This window comes from Plecotus auritus (assembly GCF_963455305.1).
Source record: "Plecotus auritus genome assembly, chromosome: 5".
NCBI classification, from domain to species: Eukaryota; Metazoa; Chordata; class Mammalia; order Chiroptera; family Vespertilionidae; genus Plecotus; species Plecotus auritus.
This window is the reverse complement of record NC_137776.1, coordinates 111,524,321-111,543,144: the sequence shown is the minus strand read 5'-3', so window position 1 is coordinate 111,543,144 and position 18,824 is coordinate 111,524,321. Positions and strand designations below refer to the sequence as shown.

Below are 18,824 nucleotides of genomic sequence, written 5' to 3'. Positions count from 1 at the left end.
CAGTTTTACAAACCCCACACCCCCTAGATGTTCCATATTTAGACAGGTGGACGGGAAGAAAGGCCTCAGGTTGTGTGTGGTTCCCAGCCAGACCTCCATCACTCTCTCTTTCTCAGACCCCTGGGCTGTGGCATCCCTGTGGGTGAGGACCCTCCCCCAGGTGTCACTGAGGTGGAGTCGGTTAGGGGAGTGCACCTCTCACAATTAATTGGATGCTTAAGAATAAATAATCAAACAAGCAAACAAATAAATAAAAGCCACTCAGTAGAAAGCACCAAACTGCTTCAATAAATAAAACTTTTTGAGCATTTTACAAGTAGGGATAAAGTGTATGAGGCTTAGTATTATTTGTTGAGACCCTTGGATGTTATTTCTTTCCCTGCTTTCTGTGTTAGGCTGACTCACAGCCTGCTGACAAGGGCTTGGGTTTGAAACAAGACGGCAGGCTGTCTGGGGTCGGGGGGGCTGTGCCCTCCCCCCAGCAGCCCTTGGGAAATGAATGGTCTGAGGGAGTTTGGTGGGCATTGCATTAAATGCATGCATTCAAAGGCTGAGCTAATGGACCTGTGGAGAGATTTCAAGCTAATTTGTATGCCAAGCAGCTGTGATTGGCTATCCAATGATCATATGACCTGGAAGTCTACTTCCCCAGATCTTCAGAGAGTAAATGATTTCCCTTTGGTACATATCTGGATTATTTTTTCTTAAATTACATTTGTAAGTATGTGGATTAGTTATCTCTTGCTGTACAACAAATTACCCCAAAACTTAGTGGGTTAAAACAGCAAGCACTTATTATCTCACAGTCTGTGGGTCCAAGGGTGGCTTAAACGGGGGGGGGGGGGGGGGGGGAGGGGGGGTGTGCTCTGCCTGCGCAAGGCTTCAGTCAGCTGTCAGCTGGGGAGCTGCACTTGTAAGGGCACTCATGCGGTGTGGCGGGACCAGCGCCTCAGGGCTGCTGGGCCAGGGGCCTCAGTTCCTCATGACCATCAGCCATAGGCCTTGCTGGTGGTCTCCACACAGCTCACGGCATGGCAGCTGACACTATCAGGGCAAGAGAGGCTGAGGGACATAGAAGGCAGAGTCTCTTTATAACCCAACCTTGGAAATGAGTCAGTAAGTTCAGCCCACACTCAGCAGGAGGGGCTCCCTTTAGGGTGTGAATCCAGGGGTGGGGGCAGCTGGGGTCCTTGGGGGCTGCCTGTCATAGTGCATATGTATTGTTAAGTTATTTAGCATGGCACTGTCTTAGTATAAAGGAATTCTTTTGTATGACTAGAATAAGAAGGGTTTTTATTGTACTTGTAGCTCGAATATGTGTTATATGTTTATGTGTTAAATTTTCCTTGTAATAGAATGTAGTTGGATTGGCCCTTTTTTTTTCTTTTTTTTTCTAAAGACTGTGAATGAAAGTTGGAATGCCTTAGCAGCCCCATCAGATACGCTGTATTACTGGAATCCCAAATCTACATACATTAAGTCACCACCATTCTTTGAAAACCTGGTATGACTTTTTATTTTTAACAAACTGAATTCTTCAAAAAGTTTCTTTCCTTATAACATCTACTTTATTACCCCTTACCCTTGTTTTCACCACCTATTTCGTTCAAACCTCCACAAACCCAAGCAAATGCCACTAGGGAGGGTTAGGGGAATCTGGGAGAGTGGCTGGAGTTCTGTGCACGTGGGGAAAGAGAAGGCCGTTTGCAGCTGCATCCCTGTTGCTTTGGAGGGGACAGGGCCATTCTTTCTCCTTCCTTCCAAGGGTGATATGTAAATGTTTGGAGTAAATTCGCCTTACTTTTCTAAGCACCCCTGATAAAACTGAAAAGAAAGAAAAAAAACACCCTAGAATTTCCTGTGCACTGTTTAGGGCTGTCACCTGGTTCAGTCCACAGAGCACCACCGTTGAGACTTCCCGTGTGACTTGTTGGAAGAAACCTGGGCCAACACTACTTGTTGTGTTCTTTTTTTTTTTTTTTTTTTTTTAATATATTTCTATTGATTTTTAGGGAGAGAAGAAAGAGAGAGAGATAAAAATATCAATGAGAGAGAATCATTGATCGGCTGCCTCCTGCACACCCCCCACCAGGGATCAAGCACAAAATCCCGCGCATGTGCCCTGACCGGGAATTACACCAGCTACCTGTTGGTGCATGGGGCCACACTGGCTGGGCTGACTTGTTGTGTTCTTCGCTAGACTTTGGAGCTGCAGCCCGCTAAATCTATTGTGGATGCCTATGTACTGCTAAATTTGGGAGATTCAGTAACAACTGACCATATCTCTCCGGCTGGGAACATTGCAAGAAACAGCCCTGCTGCTCGCTACTTGACTAACAGAGGGTAAGTGTGAGTGAGGTGTGAGCTGAGGACCTACTGAGGGCAGCAGGAGTGACTAGGTCGGCATCGCTCTTCCGCCTAGTCCTGTTGGAAGCAGACTGTGGCTCTTCACCGAACCCTGGTGCTTGGAAACCAGTCAGTCTTTCTGTTTGCTGCTTTGAAGCTTCTATGGGTGAATCCATCATCATGTGAGCCCTGTCAGGGGGAGAGGGGACATTCTTTGAGCAAGTGTTGTACGCATTCAGCTCAACTATCATTTCTGCCCCCGGTTTGCCAAGCAGATAAAGCACAAGGGTCTGCTTTTAACTCGTGGCAGAGCCTGGCTGCACTTGAACCACACAGCGGGAACGTAACGTGAACTGCATTGCCATTCCCAGTGGAGACACTCTTTACAGAGAACTGTTTCTAGACTGGCAGTTCACGCACGCACTCAGCAATCCTTCGGTCATGTACCGATTTTGACAGGTACTATACCAGCGTTATCTGCTGTTAGCTAGTAGACCCGTATTAGTCAAAGTCGGTCCCGACTCTCACTTTGCATGAGAATCATCTGGGGAGATAAAGACTCCTGGTTCCCATCCCCACCTCCCGAATCAGCTTCCTCTGGGAGGGGGCCCAGAGCCAATTCAAGGAGCAAAATCCAACACCTTATTTTGATTGGTGATTGTTGACCTCTTTTGAGACATGGACTCTTTAGGGAATTGAGTAAAAGCAAATATAATACCTTCCCAGAAAAATGCACGTATCATAACATTTTGGGTATAATTTTAGTTGCTTCTGAAACCCATTTATAGGTTCTCTCAATCCTCAATTAGATCTAACCTTTAAATCTCATTAACACTCACACATTTCCTAGCCTTTTAAGGAACAGCCCAGTGAAGGGGTCACTGTGTTTGTGGTAAAATGTTGCCTCTGACGTTCTCACGTCCCCCTGACCAGGTTTTTCTCTGACCTCAGGACCAGGAGGAATAGCTGTTCTGCCTCCTTGGCACTGCTCTGACTTTTATCTTATGAAATTGTAAATCCTGTTGCCAGTTGTGTCTTCCCTTTCAGTTCAGTTCCTGATAACTGGGGGACAAATCTGAACCCCCTTCTGGTTAGCTTATGGGACATAGTTTGTTTCCCCCATTTTGGGCTCCACCTGACCAACTTACTTTGATTATTTGTCTTTACTTTTTCTTACCCATTTATTTTTAAGCCTCACCCAAGGCTATGTTTATCGATTTTAGAGAGAAAGGATAAAAAGGGAGAGAGAGAAAGAAACATCGATGTGAGAGAGAAGCATCGACTGTTCACCTTCTGGGTGTGCCCGGAGTGGGGATTGAACCCACGGCCTTTTGTTATACAGGACAACACTCTAACCAACCGAGCCACCTGGCCAGGGCTTTCTTACCCATTTTTTATATTTTAATTTTTGTGAAACTTTATAGGCTTCCTTACTGAATAAATGAAATAAATACTCTTATTAGAGTTCCTCCTACTTTTCTACCCAGATTTGTAAGACGGAGGTTGGCCTGGGATAATATTTAGTTCCACCTTCCCACCCCAGAGTGGAGGTTGGAGATTGCACCCCCAGCTGCCTCAGTTGAGGCCGTGGGAACAGTTTGCTGCCTGGGAGGGCATTCTTGGTAGATGAGAGGAATACCTTGGTTTCTGTTTTTCCCTCTCTTGGTGTAAGCGAAGGCCATCTTCACCCGTTCACTGATGGCTCCCCTCCCTCTTGCCTTGGCAGCCTGACTCCACGGGAATTCAACTCCTACGGCTCCCGCCGGGGCAACGATGCCATCATGGCCCGGGGCACATTTGCCAACATTCGCTTACTAAACAAATTTTTGAACAAGCAGGCACCACAGACGATACACCTGCCTTCTGGAGAAGTGGTGAGTATGGTGACCTCCTCCGGCCCTGGCTGGTTGGGTGTCTACCCGGTACTTTCCTTCACTCTTAGCTCCTTCCCTGCCCCTCCTGCCTCTGGCTTCCTGCGGTTTCGCCAGGTGTCCATGTGGAGTTCATCAGTGATGGGGAGGCCCTTTAACCTGGGGAACCTCCTTGTCCTGCTCAGAGGTGCTGCCTTTGGCTTAGCTAAATCCGCTTTCCTGGAGTTGAGCTTTCAGAGCCTCTGATTGAAATGCTCCGAGTTCAGAGTATTGGAGGGGAAATTCAGGTTAAGGTAGAGGGTGTTTATCCAGAAGTGCTCTTTTAGGACTGTATTGGCATTTAATTGAGTTCACCATCCCAGGAGGAAAGAAGGAATGTGGAGGCCTGCTCGGGTCCTACAGGGAACCCGTATGTGGACCTGTGACGGTGGAATTGTCTGCTAGGAGGCATGAGAGAGGCCGGGAAAGCCTGCCCTTTGAGTCGAACAAGCCCGGGTTCAAGTCCCAGCTCCACCTCAGACCAGCAGTGCATTTCCCTCTGAGCCTGAGCGTTCTTACCTGTGAAGCAGAAATACTGTACTATCTCCCTTGGCAGGCTCTGAGGCTGAGACGTCAACAGAGGGACATGTAAAACAGCTAGTCTGGTGTCTAGACCACAGTGTCACTTCCCTTCCCAGTGAATGTGGCGAAGCTGCTGGAAACGGGCTAGGCCACAGGGGAAATAACCTTCCCAACCTATTTTAAAGCAATAACAGCTAATATTTATGTAGAACTTACTATGTCTCAGGTACTGTTCTAAGCTGTTTGCATGCATTGTCTAATTTAATACTCGTAACAACACTTTGAAGTGGGTACCATAGTTACCCACATTTTAAATTGGGAACCCATGGCATCGAGAGCTCATATATCCCTCAGGCTACAAGTAGAGAAACTGAGTTTAAACCCAGGGAGTCTGGCTTCGAAGCCAGTGCTGTTTACCACCATGCCCCCTGCCTCACCTGCAGCTGATTATGTTTTTGTAAAGTCTCTTCATAGATAGTCACTGGTCACCAGGACCAGCACAGAGCCAGTGCCCAGGAATGTTCAGTGAATCAGGGATAATGAGCAAACTATTAGATGAAAAAGATACAGTTAAATGGTGGGATGCGCAAGAGACCGAGGGGAGGCCTTGCAGCGGCAGACATCAGGGCCTCCGGGTGCTGTCGCAGCGAACGTCACTTATTTGCGAGCCCACCATAACAGAACTTCTAGTCAGATGTTTGGTGCTTCTTAAATAAGGAGACAGAAGCAGCGAAGGACAGACATTTGAGCCAATCCTTGAACTCGAAAGATAGACCTAGGCCAAGGACAGGGAGGAAGGGAGAGAAAACAGATAACGCAAAGAATAGAAGAAAACAGAAAAAAAAAAAACACGTTGTTTCTTCAGAGTGATGAGATGGTTTTCTGTTGCTGTAAAGCAGGGGTGGGGAACCTTTTTTCTGCCCAGGGCCATTTGGATACTTATAACATCATTTGCGGGGGCAGGCCATGCGAAATTATCAACTTAAAAAGTAGCCTGCTATATTTGTCAAACATCTAATTAACTCACCCTAATGCCTTGGCAGGGCCAGACCAAATGATTTTGTGGGCCTTATATATCGCCCATGGGCCAGATGTTCCCCACCCCTCCTGTAAAGTAATTAGAGGGCAAGAAAGAGCTCTTTGAATTAAAAATAAAAATTAAAAAAATCCTTAAAAATTTCACAGGAAAAGTTGGTTAGTTGAAAAAAAATCTCTCAAAATATAGAACAGAAATTAAAGAGAAACTAAGAGAAGTAAAGACTGAACTGAGAAAGCCCAACATCTGACTGAATAGAGATGCTGAAAAGAGAAGAGTGGAAATTGTCACACACTAACATAAGGGAAGACCGAAGACTCCAGATTGAAAGGGCCACTGAGTGCCCAGCAGAGTGCCTGAAGATGACCTGTGCCAATCACATCCCTGGGAAGTTAAGATCAGCAGGGTTCTGGCCACACATCCCTGGGAAGTTAAGATCAGCAGGGTTCTGGCCAGTGTAACTCAGTTCATTAGAGCGTCATCCCTTGCATGGAAGGGTCACGGGTTCCATCCCTGGTCAGGGCACATGCCTAGGTTTCGGATTCCATCCCTGGCCCCAGTCAAGGAGGCAACTGATCGATGTTTCTCTCTCACATCAGTTTCTCTCTCCCTTTCTCTCTCTCTAAAAAATCAATGAACATATCTTCAGGTGAGGATTAAAAAAAGGAGATCTAGAAACTCCCGGAGAAGCTAAAACAGGTTATATACAATATGCTGGAGATCAGAGGTGCCGAGGCAACACTGGGAACTTAGACTGATTTCTCCCTTACAATTCTGTCCTTCATACTCCAGTCAAATGAAATTAAAGTAATAACACATTCAAATACTCAAAAACTTTAAAAATATCCCTCAATTCCTGTCGCGGGAAGCTGCTTGCTGAAAGTGTTCCACCAAAATAGAGGAAGGTGTCGGGTCCAGGAGAAGGCAGGCCTGGGAATCCCCAGGATGCGGGTGGAGGAGGGCTCCTCCGTCCTGGGAGGCGCCTCCAGAGCGCCGTCAGCCCACACTGGAGCCGTGTCGGCTCAGGGAGCGTAGCCCCATGAAAAAGACTTTCAGTGATAGATTGCCTGATACGACTGAGTGTCTTTAGAGGAGATTTGTGCTTTAGGCAGATCGTTTGGGGATTAATTAATGGATAGGAACATAGAAACAGGTGAGCACACACACACAAAATGAAAATTATTAATTTCAGTGAAAATTGTTTTTAAATTGTCAAGAAAGGGAAGTCATAGTACATTACATGACTCAGCAGTAAATAGCATTTACATAATCATAATGCAAATACCAAATACTGACATACCAACCATCTGACATCACTCTATCGGGAGGTTGGCGGGAGGAGAGGTGCAGAGGAATTCTTTGGAATGGTGCTTAGGAGAATCAAATCCTCATCAAACTAGTGAATGTGATAAAATTGGAGAAATGAAGAATGGACTGTTCAAACCTAATACCTAGGAGTTATAGAGGCACAGAAGCATGAGAAACTTCCTAGGAGAGGGAGAGTGCAGAGCTCCCACTCTAGCCTGGTTAGCATGCAGCATGGCTCCCGTCACAGCATTCAGGAGACGGAATCCGGAGCTGCTTGGTCCCCCTGACCTGGGGTTTCATGACCTGCTTTGCCGTGGGGTGCTCAGCTTTGCAGTAGTTCTGAAAGCACATTAAAACTCAACTCCCACATTCTTAATACCCAACACTGGTAACAGATATCTCTGAAAGTATCAGGCAGAATGTTTATTTTTGGTCTTTGAAACAGTCTGGACCAGTGGTCTTAGGCTCTACAGCAGCGGTTCTCAACCTGTGGGTCGCGACCATCGGAAAACACAGATATTTACATTACGATTCATAACAGTAGCAAGATTACAGTTATGAAGTAGCAACGAAAACAATTTTATGGTTGGGGGTCACCACAACATGAGGAACTGTATTAAAGGGTCGCGGCATTAGAAAGGTTGAGAACCACTGGTCTAGACTATTTGGTTGGACAGAGAGGCTTTTACTGTTTTTGTAAGTTTCTCTATTCATGAGCTCTGTCCAGCTGCACACATACAGACTTCCACCCAGATTTAGCTAAGGCCCTGGGGAATTAACCACAGGCTCTGGCGGTCCATCAAAACAGTAGTTTTGTCAAAGCTGGCTTGAAGGTTTGATTAAACACCTTCCAAAGGGAGCACTCTCTAGAGGGATTTTATTTTCCGACTTAGTAGCTGGGAAAAAACAGCTGTTGCATTGCTCCACCACCAGCAATGGCATCAGATGTGTTTATGAAGCCTCAGATCAATATTCAGAGTTCCTGTGAGAACAAATGAATCCATTTGTGTAAGGTGTTTCTCATATGTACTAAAATATTCATCTTATCCTGTCCTTTAATGCTGGGCATTAATCCATCATTATTTCTACTCTCTCTACCTTAACCTCCATGCAGAAGGGTGACTAATAAAAGTTTGCATTTTAAATGATTTCAGAACCTTACCTTCTTTTGTTTTGCTACCCTTCACAATTGACCATCACTGAGTCTCTGATACTGGGTTGAAACCCAGGTTTAGGTGGGATTCTCTGTTTTTTAAAAGTTTAAAAATAGTTCAGTCAATGGAAGAGGAAAAAACAATCTAATCTACTTTCCTTTTTCCCTTGATGCCATAGGATTTGAATGTTTTTCTAAAACCCTCACAATCAGCCATTTCAGTTAAGAGAATATCTGTATATATAAAAGGCTAAGCAACCAGTGGACCGGTCAATATGGATGACGTTCACTGACCACCAGGGGCAGACATTCACGCAGGAGCTGCTGAGCTGCAGCAACTTTGCAGAATGCCCTCTCGCACTCTGGGACCCCTCAGGGGATGTCGGACTGCTGGTTTTGGCCTGATCCCCGCAGGCTAGGCCAAGGGACCCCACCTGCCAGAGGGACTCCGCTCACTCCGCAGACACCCTTCAAGCCCCGGTGCCGCCCCAGGTGCTGCTGGCCGGGGAGGGACTGCAGGAGTTGGCTCCAGGGCATGTCCAGCCTCTCTAGCCCAGTCCCGCCCCGCCGGCCACCTTCTAATTAATTTCCTTTCAATGTACACAAATCTGTGCACCGGGCCTCTAGTAAAATATAATTTGGTCAGTGTAAATAGATGGAGCTCATTGGGAATCTGTAGACCAGGCATCTGTAGACCAACCTGTAGACTGGCTGAGTTTTCCATTGGCTTTGCACTGACCTGGCTCACTGCAGACCTCTGACCCTGCACACCCTACCAGGTCTCCCTGGCCTGTGTCTGCACTCTGTGCCTTTACTACATCTGTAAAACCTTCCGTTTCTCTTCCTCAGCTTGATGTGTTTGATGCTGCTGAGCGGTACCAGCAGGCGGGCCTTCCCCTGATTGTTCTGGCCGGCAAAGAGTACGGCTCGGGCAGCTCCCGGGACTGGGCAGCCAAGGGCCCTTTCCTCCTGGTGAGTATGACATAGGGACATCCCCGTGGGCAGCTGCCCCTGTGGACTGGAAGGGACCCTGGGAGAGGCCAGGAATCCATTCTGGTGCTTTACTCTCCACGATGTGGAAGACAGCTCAGAAAAGCAAGTGGTATTTGTTCCTCCCCATGCTTCTTGGTGGACTGGCTTCCCTTCTCTCAGTGAGGAGTAATCTGGAGGTGAAATGGTTCCCTCAGACCAGACATATCCCGGAACCATGGTCTTTGGGGGTCACAAAGAACAGCTGGGCAGAAGGTCTGTTCAGTCTCTGAAATCATATCCAAAAGTTTGTATGTTTTTTTCTAAGGGGAAAATTCCATGGTTTTCATAATGTTCTCAGAGGTTGAGGACCCAAAATTTGTTTAAAGCCATTGTCCCAGGTGAACTTGAGGAATAAGCCAGGGCTGCTGCTGCTGACCTGTCTGCCAGGTTCCTGGAAGGGAAACAGTCAGGAGCCTGAGCTTTGGGTAAACTCAGGGAAAGTGCTTCCTACGATGCTTTTTCCTGCCTGTGAAAGTCTCTTTAGACTCAGCAGGAAGAACGCTCTCTATATGCGAACAGGACACTCTGTAGACCCTTCAGCCTTTCAGGGCTTGACCTGGAGGTTTCGCCAGAGGTGGGGCCACACAAGGCAGCAGAGAGCTCTCACCTCTTCAGCATCCTGCTGCCGGCTTTAATCCTTAGGGCAGGTAAAAGGGCTTAGTTGATGTCAATGTAGACAATGTGTGGCTCGAGCCAATCAATGCACTTGGGAAACCCTAAATAGGTGGTATCCACAAGTACAGTAAAACATGTGGCTATCCGGCAGGCAGCCCCAGACATCCAGGCTTCTGAAAATCTTTGACTATCCCACACCTATTTTTTTTGTCTTGTTTTGTTTTTTTTAATCAATCATTTTGCTCTGTCTGGGAAAAAAAAAAAAAAAAGGTTATCTGATTATTTGGTAGTATGTCAGGGGTCTGCTCTTTTAGAATCTGCTGAAAAGAACCAGAGAAAAGAAAGAAGAGGTTTGAGGAAGGGAGCTGGTCACTAACAGTAGTGCCAGTCAGTTGGGTGGGGAACTGTAAGACAGTCAGTTGGGTGGGAGGGAAGGAGAACTGGCACCCAGGGGGGCACTCCAGAGTCTAGACTTCGCTGTAGAGCTGCTCTGAGTCCTGGCTGCCCAGACACAATGTACTTCAATCTGTAGCTGCCCAGTTAGGGCCACTCAGCAGTCTCCTGGGCTGAATTCATGCAGAGAGGGTCATACAGTTGTGATCTGTGGCATTTACAGACCTGCACAGCCATTTATACAGAACTAGAGACATGAATAATATGCATTTACAAAGATTCATACCCCCCCCCCAAAATAACTACGTAATACATGTGTAAAAAAATCCGTACAAAATATCTGCTATCCTGAAGAATCTGCCCTTCCTCCATAAATTTGTTTTTAAATTTGGAAACAGTCTTGGCCAGGTAGCTCAGTTGGTTAGAGCATGGTCCCGATACACCAAAATTGCAGGTTCAATCCCCAATCAGGGAACATACAAGAATCAACCAATGAATGCATAAATAGGTGGAACAACAAATCGATGTTTCTCTCTATATATATTTCTCTCTCTCTCTCTCTCTCTCTCTCTAAAGTCAATAAATAAATTTTTAAAAATTTGGAAGCACCTGTGAGATTTTTAAAAATACCTGTGCCTGGATCTCATCTTAAGAGATTATGGTTTAACAGGTAAGGAAAAGGACCTTGATGTCAGATTTTAAAAGCCTCCCGTGGTGATTCTAATATGCAGCAAATTTGAGAGCCACTGCTCCATAGCCATGGTTTCCATGACTTGCAAGAATCACTCTCTTCCTCCTGCCCACACTCCCTGCGTGAGAACCTGTGCAGTAGATCGGGGATAGTGGCTGAGATTCTACATTTTTAAAACATGTTCGTTTATTTATTTATTTATTTATTTATTTATTTATTTATCTGTATTGACTGATTAGAGACAGAGAGAGAAATGTCGATTGGTTGCTTTCTGTATGTGCACTGACTGAGGATCCAGCACAACCTTGGCGAATCGAATTGGGGCAACTTTACCCAACTGAGCTATCCGGCCAAGGCTCTAAGATTCTACATTCTTAACAAGCTCCCTCAGGGACCCTTATGCAGGGATGTTCTTAAAAGTGTACCCTAGATTTCAAGAGACCTTTTAGGGGTACCTAAATATTCTATTACGGTTAACTAATATTTGGGAATAGGGTGTTTTAGTTAATCAAGTATCCTGGTTTATCGATCATTGCTGTATAGTATTGCCAGTAAAATGTACTTTATAGATAGCTTAATCTCAAGATTATATTTCATAGAATTTGATCCTTGAAGCAGGAAGTACAAAAGCACACAGTAGGTAATTCTTTACTCTCTTGATAGTATGTTCTATAAGTTGCTTCTCTGATTAAATCTTCCATGTCTGCCAATGGACCTACCATCATAGCAGAATTGAAGGGAAATAAATGATTTTCTTTATGTTGTTTTGTGATGTGGATTCCAGTGACAGTGGAAGTTTGCTAAGAGGTGTTGCATCACACAGTGGCTCAGTGTGTGTTCATACTGCATGGGTTCAGAATACTAGATACTCCCCTGACGGCCTGGCTTGGTGGAGGGGGAATGAGAGCAGCCATTTAAGGGCTCACACAGTGCCTTTACTGTGTAGACACTCATTTAGCACTGACTACTGTGTTATTTATAGCGAGGGGGTAGCTTTCTGTGTAAATGATTACTTCGTACATATAAAGAATGCAGGTGTGAGAAGAGTTTTGACTTAGGAAGCCTTTTGCTAAGTTTCTGTGTGTCTAAGGAAAACCTGGGACTGTGTCCAAACGCCTCTCTTGGTCCTCAGGGAATCAAGGCTGTCCTGGCAGAGAGCTACGAGCGCATTCACCGCAGTAACCTGGTTGGAATGGGAGTGATCCCCCTCGAGTACCTCCCCGGGGAGACGGCAGACACCCTGGGACTCACGGGGCGGGAACGATACACCATCAGCATCCCAGAGAACCTCAAACCACGAATGAAAGTCCAGGTCAAGGTGAGCTGGGGCCTCTCCATGCCAGGGCCAGCTCACAGGGACCCTGTGTTTGTAATCAATCTTGTTAGAAGGAAATCAGTGGGATTTGGAAGAAGAAAAAACAAAGGGTAGGACTAAATTAGACTTAAGAGTTTTTACTAGTCCCTTTTCTACCTGCCTCACAACATATCACTTATTTCTGTTTATTCATAGAGTATCAGTTCCATTCATACCTCCAAGCCTTTCCCATTCCTCCCAGTTTCACTTAGCCCGGAGACTAGTGGTGAAAGCTCAGAGGTAGGACAACAGATGCTGTCTCCATCCCTGAGTCTTACCCCAAATGACACCTCCCTGGGAGGGGAAAGGAGGAAGTACCCAGGCTAAGGTCCCAGGGGGGCTTAGACTCCCAGGCAGAGGCAGCTGCTGAGGTCTGTGTCCTGGGTGAGGAGCTGGGCCCAGTGCCTAAGGGACCCCAACAAAACCTCTGCTGACCTGAGGCACCTCCCTCTGCAGGGAGCCCTGAGAGAGGCTTGGAAACACCGTGCCCCAGGTCACAGTGACTACTGCCAGAGAGGCCCTTTCGAACTCTCAGATGCCTCTCACGTCTATCACTCACACCCGCAGTGCCTTCCCATGCGGATGAGTCGCTGGGGATCTTTAAAATGCAGCGTCTGAATCAGGGTCTGGGCAGGGCCTGAGGCCGCACATGTCCCCAGGCGCTGCCAATGGTGCTGGTGTGCGGTCCACTCCCCGTGGCTGACCCGGGGCCTGGCACAAGCTCCTCCCGACTGAGCTGCCTCTCCTGCTCCCCCAGTGACTCTTCTCCGCTTCTTTGTTGTCGCAGCTGGATACCGGGAAGACCTTTCAGGCGGTCATGAGGTTTGACACCGACGTGGAGCTCACTTATTTCCACAACGGCGGCATCCTCAACTACATGATCCGCAAGATGGCCCAGTAGGCCCTGGTTTCCTGGGAGACCTGTTCCGGGGAGCGTGTGCGGAGCCCCGGCCGCCGAGCCCCGGGTGCAGAAGTGAGTCCCCTGCCTCCGCGCGGGGTGCTGCCTGGCAGAGGGAGCCCGGAGCACTGCGTTCCGGTGCCCTTCCTCCAGGCACAGGCAGCAGTTCCTACATTCTCTGTTTTTAATCTTTTTACCTTTTTCTAGAATTTGGAAGCTAGCATAGTGGAATGTCAGTAGTGCCAGAAAGAACGGAGCTTGTCTTTAAAGTGACTGATCACAGAATGTTGATTTTTTTACTCTCGGCCTGTTAGTGTTCAGCTGAACACAAATAAGTGTTCTCAGAAGGAACTCCCTGTCCTCTGTTTCTCGGTTCTCCTTGGCTCACCTGTTACACCAGTGTTAACTGACATGGGTAGATGTGAACTTCTGCACACTTCAAATCACAATGGTGATTGCGACTTTCCCCCGCCCCCTTTCCTTCCTAGTGAATGGTCCAGACACCTTGTGGACAGGTTAGAGGTTAAAACTTTTTGATTATGTAACTTTTGATCGATCACCATTAAAGAAATGTGAAGTTTTCTTTTACTATCTTTAAAATTTTTACCTGGAAAATTTTTTTCATTTGTCCAGAGGATAACTTTGGAGGTGGTTTGGCAGAGAAACAGATATTTCTAATTTGAATAAAATTAAATCTATTTTCAAGGAAAACCTTTTGACTTTGGGATTGAATTCTGCTGTGTGTGTGGCTAAAGTTTTGGGCTATTTAGAACAGAGCGAATCTCAGACATTAGCTTCCCACAGCCTGGCTGACCTTCAGGTTCTCCTGTTTTCACAGCCACGGCAGTGATCTGCAGGTAACATGGAGGGTCTGAGGAGCCAGCATGTTCTCTGCCCTGTTTGGGAGCAGACAAGCAGGTAGCAGGCAGTGTAGTGAGCAGGTCATAACTTTGATTTTTGTGTCCTCTAGTTTATCTGCTCATTTTCATTTCTGAAGTTGTTTCAGGGCACGTGTCTCTTATTCTGTGCCAGCAGCAATAATAAAATATAGACTTAAGTGGCTCAAACATCAGAAACTTATTTCCTTCTAGTTCTGGAGGCTAGAAGCCCAAGGTCAATGTTCCAGCCATTTCATTTTTCTGGTAAGTGCTCTTTCCTGGCTCGAAGACAGCCACCTTCTGCTGTGTGCTCCCATGGCCTTTCCTTAGGGCAGTCACAGAGAAAGAAAGAACTAGCTCTCTGGTGTCTCTTCTTATAAGGGCACTAATCTTATCAGATTAGGGCCCCAACCTTACAATGTCATTAAACCTTAATTACTTCCTTAGAGCTCCAATCTCCACAGAGGCACACTGTGGGGTAAGGGCTTCAACATATGAAATTTGGAGGTACACAAACATTCAATCTATAACAGGGTAAACACAGTCTAAAAGGGCCATTTTCAGCAGAAAAATCACCCAAATTGGAGCTAAAAGGGCCTATTACAGCTAAAGGAGCAGACTTAGAAAGGTCTAGTAACTTAGCAGTATTCCCCCTAATATGCTTCCTGGTCAAACAAATTGGGCTGATTAGAGACTTCAGCTTTCTGAAAACCAGAGAAAACTCTAAAGTCCTGTCATCATCTGAACCAAACCAAGCACTCCACCCTCCCCTCCATCAGCAGTAACAGAGTTACATGTAATTACTGTCTTTGGAGATACAGGTTTCAGGTGCACAGTTCTGGCAGCCGTCTCTTTTGAATGCCCATAAAAGGTTTTACGAAAAAAAATATATATAGAAGATTAACCTGAGGGTCTTTTCTTTTTAAACTAAGGAAATAGTTTGATTTCATTGTAAAACTGACCCATAGCCCCAAAAGAAAGTTGGGAAAATATAAAACAGTACCAAGAGAGAAAAATGGGAAGGTGCTCACTTAAAAACATCTACCCTCAGTAAAATTGAGGAGGAGAATTAAGAAGTGCTAAAAATTTTTTTCTCACTGAAAATGTGGAATAGGTGTTTTGAAATACCTTGGTCTCCAAACTTGAGGAAGTAATGTTTCTTAAAATGAGTCAACACTGATGTAATGTAATTCTGTCCTAAAGTAATTTGTTGGTCTGCTGAATTGTAAGGTTCATCTTTTTGAGTTAAAATATTCCTCACACCTCTGTCCAATAACAACTCTCATTTTCTGAGCACTTGTTTTATACATCTCATTTTATCCCCCAAACTTCCCTGCAAGTTAAATACCATTATTTCCCCAACTTTGCAAATGGGGAGACTGATCATTTAAAAGACAGAGTAACTCTCTGAGGTCACACATCTTAAATGTGGCAGAACTGGTATTGGAACCACTGATTCTAATGTTAAAGCTCTCCCGCAGCTCTGCAGTGCTCAGTGCTTCCAGAGACTCTGAGGTGCCATCTCTGCAAAGGCTCTGGAGAAAGTGTGGTGTGTATGCATGTGTGCCTGCAGCTGTGTGTCTTGACTTTCCCCAATCTGGTTCCACACTTCTGTGTTACAAAGGAAATTACAATAAAATGATGGTCACTATCAAGAGGCTGAACTGAACAGGTGGCCACTCCAAACTCTACGTTGTTACCCATCCCAACACCTGCACAGCACAATGGGAGCTTTTCGCAGAGGACTCCAGATGTTAGAGATCTGAGAGAAAGACTAAGGGTGTTGTCCACAAGATGAACTGTCAACTAAAGAGCAATTTTAGCTCACTTTGCCTTTAAATCTGAAAACATAACTCCAGGTATTAGCACTAATAAATTATATTTTAATCTCACTGAGACTTAAAGCAGAATGAATGTGAAGTTTACTGCAGGACAAAATTTTAAGCATAAATGTACTGTTCTAATGCAACCCTCAGGGCGATATGATAACAGGTACCAACCATGCTCACGTGTTACTTATGGTCAGATTCTGACAGTAATCCTATATAATAAAAGGGTAATATGCAAATTGACCAAACGGCAGAACGACCGGTCACTATGATGCGCACTGACCACCAGGGGGGCAGATGCTCAACACAGGAGCTGCCCCCTGGTGGTCAGTGCACTCCCACAGGGGGAGTGCCACTCAGCCAGAAGCCAGGCTGACAGCTGGTTAGCACTAAGCCATCAGTTGAACATCCCCCGAGGACTCCCGGACTGTGAAAGGGCGCAGGCTAGCCTTAGGGGTCCCCACCCCCACCCCAAGTGAACGAAAGTCGTGCACCGGACCTCTAGTACAGGTAGAAAGACTTAACCTTTTCTTTACATGCTTCATCCCATGTCTAAGGCTACAAATGGAGTCATTCATCATTTTTTTCTTTGTATAGGTTTATTTTTTCTTTTTCAATTACAGAATTATTACTAGTCAGAAGAAAGCCCTTGCTACCTTTTGTTCTTCCCCTGCCTATCAGAAAGTAGAGGGGGAATAAATGGTGATGGATGAAGACTTGACTCGGGGTGGTAAACACACAATGCAGTGTACAGATGATGTGTTGTCGAACTGTGCACCTGAAACCTGTATCATTTTGTTAACCAGTGTCACCCCAACAAACACAACAAAAAGGAGAAAAAACCAGCAAATGAAAAAAGAAAATAAATATTTGATATCTTTGACTTAAAACTGTAATAAGTCTGAGAATATGTAAACAAAGAGATTGGTGTGTTCCTAAAATTCAACTTTGGTTCACTGAATCCTGCTCCCTTAGGAAGCAGAGCGGCTGGAGCATGGACTCAAATGCAGGTGTTCACCTGCCCATTAAACATGTAGGAGCTCATCTCAGCCTGGCCTCCTTGGGGTCTCCACGGTGCAAGATGATTGGTGCCACATTATCAGAAATGCTGTTTTCAAGACAAACATGAACCTCAGGATGCCACTGGGAGTGATTTAAACAGGTCCTTAAGAGGTCTCTAGGAAATGGAAAGTGAGGTGGAAATGAGAAGTAGGTGGAAATGAGAAGTGCTATAAGGAAGAGAGCTACAAAGGGTTGTGGGCATTCAAAAGAGACGGCTGCCAGCTGGGGGAATTCGGGGCAGGTGGTATGGAGGCAGCGGAAGAGGGTAAACAGATCATCAGTTGCAGCACATGAACAACTCCCCCAATAGGAAAAAAATTATCAAGTCAGGTTGGTTGAAGTGAATAATGAACAAAGGGGAAGAATGGGAAATAAGGTTGGAAAAATAAGTGGGTGCTATATTTGAAAACTCTTTAACATCAAGAAAATTAGGGGCTTGGCCAGCATGGCTCAGTGGTTGAGTGTTGACCTATGAACCAAGAGGTAATGGTTTGATTCTTGGTCAGGGCACACGCCAGGTTGTGGGCTCAATCCTCAGTGTGGGGTGTTCAGGAGGCAGCCGATTCAATGATTCTCTCTCATCATTGATGTTTCTATCTCCCTCTCTCCTTTCTTCTCTGAAATCAATAAAAAATATTTTTTAAGAAGAAAGAAAATTGGGGAACCATTGGAGTTTCTACACAGGGAAGTGACATTCTCAGAGCTGCTTCCCAAAAAAAGTAATGTAGCAGCTGTTGCTATGGCAATTGGAAGAAGAAAGAGAGACTGGTTAGGAGCCTGTCTAGTTCAAGTGGGACAGAAGAGCTCCTTTGAGTTTCCCTTCTGGAATACAGGGGCCCAGCAGCACCATAAGCACAACTGGGAAAGGTTTACCTGTTGACTACCCAAACCTCCATCCAGTGGGAATTCCCCCTCCGTAAATATCAGTCAATGTTGGTCAAGGTACACAGAACTAAAATGGGGTATATGTTAGGGGACAAATATGTTAGTAGCCACCCAATCTGGACCAATTAAGCCACCTTTAGGGCCAATGACACAGAGCCCTCTGTGCCGTTGGTCACACACCCAGCTATGTCTCGGTGAAGGAGAAAGGCCAGAATGACAGACACACAAATCAGACAAATTGGCAGCCATTGAAGAATGGCATCAAAACTCTCACCTACAGTTTGGATCATTGTGATGACCTTGCCCACATCCTCATACAGGATAACCGCGTTGCTTTGGACAACATTGATGCCTTCATCAACACCCAAAGTGGTGATCAGAATCCTGTTATCTCCATTGCTTCTGAATGCATCTAATACACATTCTGTTCTGAGAGAGTCATTCCTGGTCAGAGTCAGGGGGCATTACCCAACTCACCAGGGGGAATTTTACCCTTAAAAAGTAGCTATTAATTATGGGATACTTACTACATACCAGGCACTGTGGTATGTACTTTGTATCCATGATATCACACCAACCTTAGGTGGCAGAGCCTATTCCTATCCTTGTTTTAGAGAATGCATCTAGGGTGGAGTCTAAGAGCTTGAACTCAGCCATAAGATGTCAGTGTTCAAATTCCAGCTACAGCACATACTAGCTATGTGGCTCCAATCATGTTATCTCAAAACAAATTGATTTATTTTACAAAAATATTAACTAATCATAATGCCCTTGCATGTGTATAGGATTTATAACTGACAACACATTTTCATATCTACTTACTCACTGGAACTTCACAAAGCCTGTCTAGGTCAATGTGGCAAGTGCTATAATTCCACTTTATGGATAACGAGCTTGAAGTTGTGGAGGCAT

The 18,824-nt window shown here is 45.6% G+C and overlaps 1 protein-coding gene across 4 annotated transcripts in view; it reads left to right on the top strand.

Annotated features, from left to right (window-relative positions):
• Positions 1 to 15,785, top strand: part of ACO1 (aconitase 1) — a 72,494-nt gene extending 56,709 nt beyond the window's left edge. For all 4 annotated transcript variants that reach the window (XM_080668767.1, XM_080668770.1, XM_080668768.1 and 1 more), the window contains 6 exons: positions 1,400 to 1,504; positions 2,201 to 2,343; positions 4,073 to 4,220; positions 9,125 to 9,247; positions 12,139 to 12,324; positions 13,148 to 15,785. In XM_080668767.1, the coding sequence (XP_080524893.1) occupies positions 1,400 to 1,504; positions 2,201 to 2,343; positions 4,073 to 4,220; positions 9,125 to 9,247; positions 12,139 to 12,324; positions 13,148 to 13,261 (819 nt within the window). In that variant the 3' untranslated portion in view covers positions 13,262 to 15,785. The remainder of the gene's footprint in view (positions 1 to 1,399; positions 1,505 to 2,200; positions 2,344 to 4,072; positions 4,221 to 9,124; positions 9,248 to 12,138; positions 12,325 to 13,147) is intronic.
• Positions 15,786 to 18,824: the final 3,039 nt, after the last annotated feature.